Source organism: Monopterus albus, unplaced genomic scaffold (assembly GCF_001952655.1).
Source record: "Monopterus albus unplaced genomic scaffold, M_albus_1.0 scaffold307.1, whole genome shotgun sequence".
In the NCBI taxonomy this organism is placed as follows: Eukaryota; Metazoa; Chordata; class Actinopteri; order Synbranchiformes; family Synbranchidae; genus Monopterus; species Monopterus albus.
Window position 1 is genome coordinate 384,255 of NW_018128187.1, and position 7,890 is coordinate 392,144.

Genomic DNA, 7,890 nt, shown 5'->3' on the forward strand with positions numbered 1-7,890 from the left:
TCAGCAGGATGACTGAAAATGGTTTGTGGAAGGTTATCACGCCACTGGCCGTGTTTTTCTTCATGCTGCTCATCCCTAGATCATGAGAAAGAAATAGTTTGGAGTCTAAAATGATAACTAACTTGTATGAAAATAAACTAAATATAACCCATAGCCTTCTCATTTCGGAGGCAAGGCTGTGCCGCCATAGCAATGTCATGGTTTCTTACCTTTTGTTGACTTGAGGACGTTTGGGTCAAAGTTCCGCGAGAACAGGCAACAAAATGTGTCAGAAGCTCGTCACATTAAAACGTGACATGTTTCAGTGTAGAGACTACTTGCTCTTCCCTCAGCCTGGCTTCAGCTTTGAACAGAGGGGGAGACGGGGAGACGGGGAGCGGCCTCCTCCAGGTGTCCTGTCGTCTGGAGCTTTCCCGTTGCCATGACGCTGGCACACGCGCGAGCCAAGACGGGAACGCGCTGCGGAGACGAGGACCTCAACAACAACAACAACAACAACAACATGCTTTAAGGTTTCTGTCTTTGGGTTATAATATATGAGTAAGATATAAAATGGACCACAGCGGCAGGTAGGCCAGATGATGAGACGACCTATTTAGTCAAATACGTAATATATTATTTTAACTTATGTAAAAACATCTCATATGCGGTAAGATTTGTGCTTTTACTATTATTATGATTATGATTACCAGCAGTAGCAGTAGTAACCGGCGGGTTGGCCAAGCCTATACCAGCAGGTGAGCAATTTGCTGGGATGATTATAGATATAAATACCAGCCCTGGAGAAGCTGTTGCGATAAGTAATTCCTCTGCTGGACGCAGCTGTGATTGTTTCTGAAGTGAATCTCCCTCCATTGATCTGTGTCCTGCTTTCCTTTGAGATTGTTTAGGGGATTACCACATGCTCTTCAGGGGTGATGATTGTAAGTGTGATCCTGCAGAAGTTAGCGTCCATCGCACATGTGCTAGTGTGACGCACAGCCACTGCTGCTTTGTTTTTGCTTAGCTTTGTTTTGCCTGCTTTGTTAATTAACAAAAAGGCTTACTTAGCATTATATTTCCTATTCATTTGCAGAGTACACACGTTTTATGGTGTATGAGCCATATGTAAATGGGTTGAGGTGCAGGGAGGCAAGACCCTCTTATGTTTGGTTTGGGTTTGGTTTGGATCGTCTTTCCTAACCTGTAGACCTCTGACCATTTCTTATTCCTGTTCTGCACTGTATTTATTGAGTGGGGAGTAACTTCTTCTTAAGCATGGTATTTTAGCTTCTGGGGTTAGGCCTTTAAACATTGTTCCACTGTTAACTTATTTAGTGACTCAAATAAATCCTTATTTTTGTCTTGTAGAAAGAGGTCTCTGTGTGTTGACTTATCTGTGTGTGGTAACCCAGTACTTGTAGTGGTAGTTCCTCCGTTATAAGGAGGTCCTGACTGCTATCCAACTCAGGAGCACGGAGGAAAAAGAATATTGAGCTAAAAAAAAAAAAAATCTTTTTTTAAATGTGTATTTTTCAGGAAGAGAAATGCAGAAATTGCACAGCTGGGATGTTAATTATATACCCATGCCACGTAGCCAAACAACGTGCAAGAAGGAGATTGCAACAGGAAAACAAATCTCACTAAATAATCATATTACAAAAAAACAGATATAATCAAATCCCCTTAAAGTTCTTGTTCACACTATTAGCGGTTAATTAAGAGACAAAGATATTCTGTGCACAATTAGGCGAATTGTTTCAAAATGATCTTTTTGGTTTCACAGTTTTCTGCTGGAACACAACGGTCCACCTCTGAGGAGTTTCATCGGGCCTGCAAAGCTGCTACTCTTAAGGTGCACTAGGTTAAAGAGTTGTCTGATGGTTTTATATGGGCATTGACACCTGAGATTTCGAGGTTTTCATCAGCTACACCTGCTGGTAGACTGCTTAATGTTGGGTATTAGCTGCGTAGGTAGGGCTGAGGCTTGGCCAGATCATACCTTGGGGTTTTCACTGCCGCCTTTATTTTTGTGGCTGAGTGCAGAGCTGGGGGGAGACTACATGGATTGGTGGACTTCGTTGGCAGCGGGTATTCCCCTGCTCTGGATCGTGTGCTTTATAGACGGTAAGAAAAAATGATTAGCAGGAACTTTGCTCTGCTACCTAAGGGCAGAAACAGCTTTCATAAATGTGAAACCTAAGACGTATCCAACGTTATATTTCACTTCACTTAGCTTAGTCTCAAAAAGAACTGGGAGAACTGGGAGGTTTTGGTAGCATGACGCCCAGGAATATCTTTGGTTGGGAAATTGTGTTAATTTAATTTTACTCACGTTTCCCCAGATTGAGATAGGCTGGAATAAAACTAGGTGTGGCACGTTTCTTTCTGGTAAAACACTCCAAGCGTTTTTGGAAGCGCTCTCTTCGTGCGTCTCTAATGCCATATCAAAAGAGTCAATCCACGCTGAATCCGTCAGACGCGCGTTTCCCGTGGAACCCTCGCGTTTTTACGCTTCATTGTTTTCCTCTGCCCCGTTTAGTGAAGCGTGATCTCCACAGTCCGTTGTTTAAATCACACAAATCCTGTTTTCTGTTTCTACTGCTATCTGTTATGACTGCTCAGGCTGCTTGAGTTTCACTTTCTCCCTCTGTAAGGACCCGGGGAAAATCAACAAATCCTAACGTGATTTCTTTGTGAAAACTACCTTAGTCCAGTACACTTGTCTTACTGTTCGGCCTGAAACAGAGTATGTGGGGGGACACTGGTTATTAAAAAAAAAAAACGCGCCGCTCACGTCTCGGTTCTTTACCAGTTAATGTGACAAGATATTCTTTGGCATTTTGGAGACTAGATACCGTAATGATTCTTACACTTCCTCGTTTCAAAATATTATCCTGACAAAAGTGTAACTGTAAGATAAAGTGATAGAATCTGAGTCTCCCTTTCAGACTGAGGGATTTCTGATATTGGCCATTTTGTCAGAGCATCGGTCTTGTTCAGGCCGGCGCGCGTAATGACGCGCTAAGTAAGCCATCAGCTTTGTATGCTCAAGTGATACGAGCCGCCCATTTGGCAGGTGAACAGACTAATCATGTGACAGACCCTGTTTTTAATGGTTGTTGACATTAGCCATAGTGTTCGACTCCAGCTGATCTTATCTCTTCTTATCTCCAGGTAACGCAGTGCTTGAGCTGCGGCTGCTCTTCCATGCTCTGACCAAAGCTGCTTGTCACCTGTACCTGGCCCTGCTCCCGCTGCGCCGAGCCGTCATCCATTTCGCTGAATGTGCGAGATATCTGATTAACCACGCCCAGCAAACCCCTTCTGCCCACGGCTACCTTCACCAAGTCCAGCCCCTGGCCAGGAAAGGCATGCTGCACTTGCTGGAGGGCATGTGTGTGATGTGCGAGACCGTGCCCAATCTGTTGGGAGCAGCGCTCAGTGTGGGCGCCGCCTTCTGTCACTTACTCCAAGGAGGTTTCTACACCCTGGCAGCTACGCTGCGCACCATCCAGATCAACCTGCTCTCTCAAATGAACGGCGAGAAGGAGAAATGGGACAAGGAGCAGCACAGAGCCAAAGAGACCGAGAAAAAGCTAAATTCAAAAGTTTTGGAATACATCTCTGTGTTTTGTCAAGACCCTGTCAGCGCTTTACGCATCAAGGTCGACGTGCCACCTGTCTATAGATATAATATTTCTCCAAGTAAAACAGTTTACTGATTAATTGGCGCATAAGAGGCCTTCTTTTAACTGCTGAGGGGGTTACAGGGGCAGGCAGAGAGTTGGCTGGTTTGCAGACTCAGGGCAGTGAACTTTGACCTCTGATTTTTACTCACTGTTGCTAAGGGAATAATTCAAACAGAAAGAAGAAACTGAAGTGGGAAGAAGATACAGAATATATGGTGCATTTTGTTACAATTCGTTTACATTTAATGAGATGTAAAGAAGTTAAAATAAGTGTGTAAACCAAATAAAACCTCACCTTTATATTGGGTATTTTACATCATGAAGGTCTTTGAAAGACTGAAAAACAATGTGCATATAATCAAGTGCCTTAAGGGAGTGTCATCAATTTTATTTCAAATGGCTCTTGCTCATTAAGTCTATCAACTATTTACCTAGGACAAAATATTTAAAAAACTCATAACAATGTAACAGATCTTTCTTTCTTATCTATGTTAGCCATCTAACAAAGTCACCACCCACCTCTAATTCAAGAGTGGAATGCAGCCCGGGAAATACTGGCCACTGACACCCAGGATGAAGGATTTTGTCTGAGGGTTCAGAATGCAGAGTTAAAGAGGAGGAATTCTACTGATGGCTCCATAAAGTGATGAGGTAGTTAGGAGTAAACAGTTCTGTGGGCTGATAGTGAGGGTGGATCTGTTCCAACAGACACTAAGGTTTTGCACCAGCTGTTGTCTGGAGCATCTGGGGAGGGATTTTTCCAGCTGCAGTGAAAGAGGAACAGAAAAATCCCTCAGGGTGCTGCTATGGCACGGTAAACCCAATCAAAGGCAGAATCTTAAACACACAGTGAGGACATTTAAGTTACTGAAAGAGTATTTTAGAGCCAGCTATGAAAAATAGATCAAAATGTTAATGTGCAAAACCATAACAGACACAAAATGGCAGTTTTTATCTTGATCAACATATCACAACTCACAGAGCGTGTCTCCAATGCTTCTCACAGCTGATTTGTTAACTCTGTATTCCTTCTGCTCAGACCTGTGACGAGAAAGCAAGAAGAACACTGGCATCAGAAATACTCACAACGTCTCAACCACTGAAGGAAATTAGCTTAAAGCCAAACAGGTTCACAGGCGCTAATCTCATTACTCACTCGTTCAACTTCGTCAAGGCCTTCAGTCTTCGCAGAGCGGACAAAACGTTTTTTTGTATTTCAGACGACAGGGCTTCGTAGGTGTGAAGCTCACCTGCAGAAATAATCACGTGGAAATGATTTGCTGAGTTTAACAGAAGCCAGAGGTCATTTCTGCCATAACATATTTTACTGTACCTGAGAGGATGAGCTTTGCAGCCAGGTTCCTCACAGCAGGTAGGAACTGTTTCTCTGTGAACACATGAGCTCCCTCTTCAGAGAGGTACCTGAAGATCATCTAGGCATGCAAACACATAAGTTACTTCAAGCTTCTTCCTCCAATCAGCAACAGCTCATACTGAAAACTAAACTATCTGAACTACTCTCACTGGATATTTACTTGAGTTGTTTTTAGATAACTTCCTATATTTATATTTAAAATTACTAAGAAATTATGGCCAACTAAAGTGCTGAAGGTCTACATTCTGTTTGTCTTCTCAGACTGGTGGAGAAGCAGAATCATTTATTTATTTTGTATTTATTCCTTAACTTTGTCTAAAGTCTCAGTCTGAAAATACTGAAATTAGCCTAAAAATGTTTAGGTTTTCTATTGTAGAATGTATCATATGCCCAGGTTGCTAAAACCTCCTAAATCCAATTGAAAACACAGAGTTTGTAGCCTCAGTGTCAGAGACAGATTGCATTTGATTTAATATTCCCAATTTCAAGTGCAGGATGTGGTCAGTTAGAGAAAATGTTCTGCTTAAAGTCCCACATTCTAACATTGCATAGAGAAGTCCAGACTCACTAGTGCTGCCTGAGACTACTTCCCAACAAATGACCTCATCTCATTTAATCCCATCTGAGATCATAATGTTTTATCATAGTATACACCCGGTAGGAGTCGATGAAGGGTTGTAGTAGTGCCTGCAGGAAAGATAACACCTCCAGCCCTGCTTCGGACACTGTTAGTTCCTGTTCATTGAAGTGAGCTGCTCCACATTTCTTCAGGAGCACGCACGCCTCCTCAAAGTCCTGATTGGTGGAAAAACAGACATCAACAGGTCTGTAACACAGTTTCAATCCAGCCGTATCTTCTTGGATTTTTATTTTGTTGGACTGCATATTATGTAAATTTTGTTTGTATTACGTGTTACTCCTTTCCTGTTTAACATTTTCCAGACTGTTTTAGACTCTTTAAAACCGCTGCTTGGATGTATTGTATAAGGGTATAAGGGCCTACCACCAGTGAACAGTATGCAAATAAGAGTGGAAATGATAGAAGTAGGCATCCATCATAGAGTGTACAAAGATTACCATATTTCTTCTGATGTTCACTCATCTCTCTACCATGGGATTCTGTTCCGACTTAAACATGTCAAATCTGTCAGAAGCATAGCTGTAATAACGACCTTCGTCCTCAGATGCTTGGTGAACGCTGATCCCTAACCCATGAAGTTGTTACCTGAGACGACTTGCCAGGAATGAAGATGAACTCATAGGCAAAAATGTCTTGCAGGAAGCAGAAGAAGGTGTAGAGCTGGTCTGTGAGTACAACAGCGGATCACAATGAAGCAACAGGAAAACATATGGAGAATCTCACAGTGTATTAGGTAAGAGATATAGTATGTTATGTCTAACCCTCACCTTTCCGTGTGCTCTTTGTGATGTGTATGGCTGATGCAAGCAAGGCAGGACGTACAAAAACATGCAGCGACTGATTCTTATAGCAGGCCAGCATCAGCGCTGCCACCGCTGTCCTGAACACACCCTGCTCTGGACCGACCAGATGGTTCCTCTCTGGCTCTTCCTCCTGAACCACATAGAGGCATCCGGCTTTACGGTGAACTATGGAGTGATGAAGAGCCACGGTGGAAGACATCACCACTGAGTCAGCGACATGTCCTGCAGAAAACCACCTCCATATTATTTTTTTTTATAAAATGCAGTTTGGAGTTTTAAGAGTGTCGCATTGACCTAAGAATAGTTTGCATGCACATGTGTATGTACGCACACACACAAGACCTGTAGAGTGACACAGTTCAGAGGGTTCTCTTAGGATAAGTTACTTAAAGTGCATTAATCCACTGAACAGCTCCTAAGTGAATCTGAACGTTTGTGCCAACTCACATTCATCTAATCTGTCTGATCCACCTCAGACCAGGTTGAAGGAGCCTTTGGTGTCCTGAGGTGAGACCCTGACTGATTAAACAGGAGAGAATCGGCTCATTAACTTTTCTGTGCTTTATCTTTGTCTGGTTCACTTGCAATGCAATATGCAAATGCCACCTACTGGTCGCTGAGGGGATGTGAAACATGTTTCCCAGTCATCTTCTCAAGCTTGACGCAGCTGCTTTTGTACTAAACTAACAAGAAAAGCATTTCTTCCACACACCAGGCCAATTCAGATGAGCCCCAAAGTCCAGCGCCAGGTTCCTGAGCCAGAGGGTTTTTTCTGTGAGCTGATGCCACGGCAGACCCTCTTCTCTTAAGACTGCGATAGGTTCCTGGAGCAACAAGCAGGCCATCAGAGACCAAGGGCTGACCACAGAGCCCTCCTCTTGTGTTCGTACCACTAGATGAGCCACCCACCTCACACAGGCTTGGGCCTCTGCACTGGGCATCTGAGGAAGACCTCTGTGAATAGAATGAAAGGGAGAAATGGGGCGGGAGTGAAGAATGCATGTCATAGCTACTACTGAGAACACAAAGGTTATGTCCTTTGTGATATTTCTAGAGTTTTGGAGGGTATATAATGACTTAAAGCAAAGATTAAACAGTATAGTTCTTACATTACTTGGGGTTTTTAAAGCAGTTCTGAATGTTTTTAGACAAAATTTGAATGTGTGTAGGCAAAAAAACTAAATAAATCATAAGGATAGGACTTTCTCCACCAAAACTACATGCCTGGCAAGGTGAGGTAGGGAAATACAATAACATTTACAGAAAAGTATGGTACACAGGCAAAAAGTTAACTGAATATCCTGGCCAGATTGGTAAGGAACTTTTCTACCTGGGTATGAGGTTGTCCTGACATAGCTGTCTGACTGACAGGGGGTGGCCAAAGTTCACATGCATGCTGCC

General features: G+C 43.0%; 2 protein-coding genes across 4 annotated transcripts; one reads left to right on the forward strand and one right to left on the reverse strand.

Annotated features, from left to right (window-relative positions):
• Positions 1 to 7,884, reverse strand: LOC109973820 (dihydroxyacetone phosphate acyltransferase-like). Its single transcript, XM_020623641.1, has 12 exons — positions 7,820 to 7,884; positions 7,399 to 7,443; positions 7,202 to 7,313; positions 6,454 to 6,711; positions 6,272 to 6,351; positions 5,701 to 5,841; positions 5,005 to 5,104; positions 4,828 to 4,921; positions 4,651 to 4,712; positions 3,967 to 4,435; positions 210 to 475; positions 1 to 75 (listed from the first exon to the last, which is right to left on the reverse strand). Exons 1-10 carry the CDS (start codon positions 7,841 to 7,843, stop codon positions 4,383 to 4,385), a joined length of 969 nt encoding a protein of 322 aa, XP_020479297.1. The 5' UTR covers positions 7,844 to 7,884; the 3' UTR covers positions 1 to 75; positions 210 to 475; positions 3,967 to 4,382.
• LOC109973821 (uncharacterized) lies at positions 491 to 3,973 on the forward strand. Of its 3 annotated transcripts, none has more exons than XM_020623643.1 (4): positions 491 to 569; positions 1,766 to 1,834; positions 2,026 to 2,106; positions 3,157 to 3,973. In XM_020623643.1, exons 3-4 carry the CDS (start codon positions 2,043 to 2,045, stop codon positions 3,702 to 3,704), a joined length of 612 nt encoding a protein of 203 aa, XP_020479299.1. In that variant the 5' UTR covers positions 491 to 569; positions 1,766 to 1,834; positions 2,026 to 2,042; the 3' UTR covers positions 3,705 to 3,973. The 3 variants fall into 3 exon arrangements, with proteins under 3 accessions (XP_020479299.1, XP_020479300.1, XP_020479298.1); XM_020623644.1 differs by lacking the exon at positions 491 to 569 and adding an exon at positions 582 to 923; XM_020623642.1 differs by lacking the exons at positions 491 to 569; positions 1,766 to 1,834 and having other exon boundaries at positions 1,850 to 2,106.
• Positions 7,885 to 7,890: the final 6 nt, after the last annotated feature.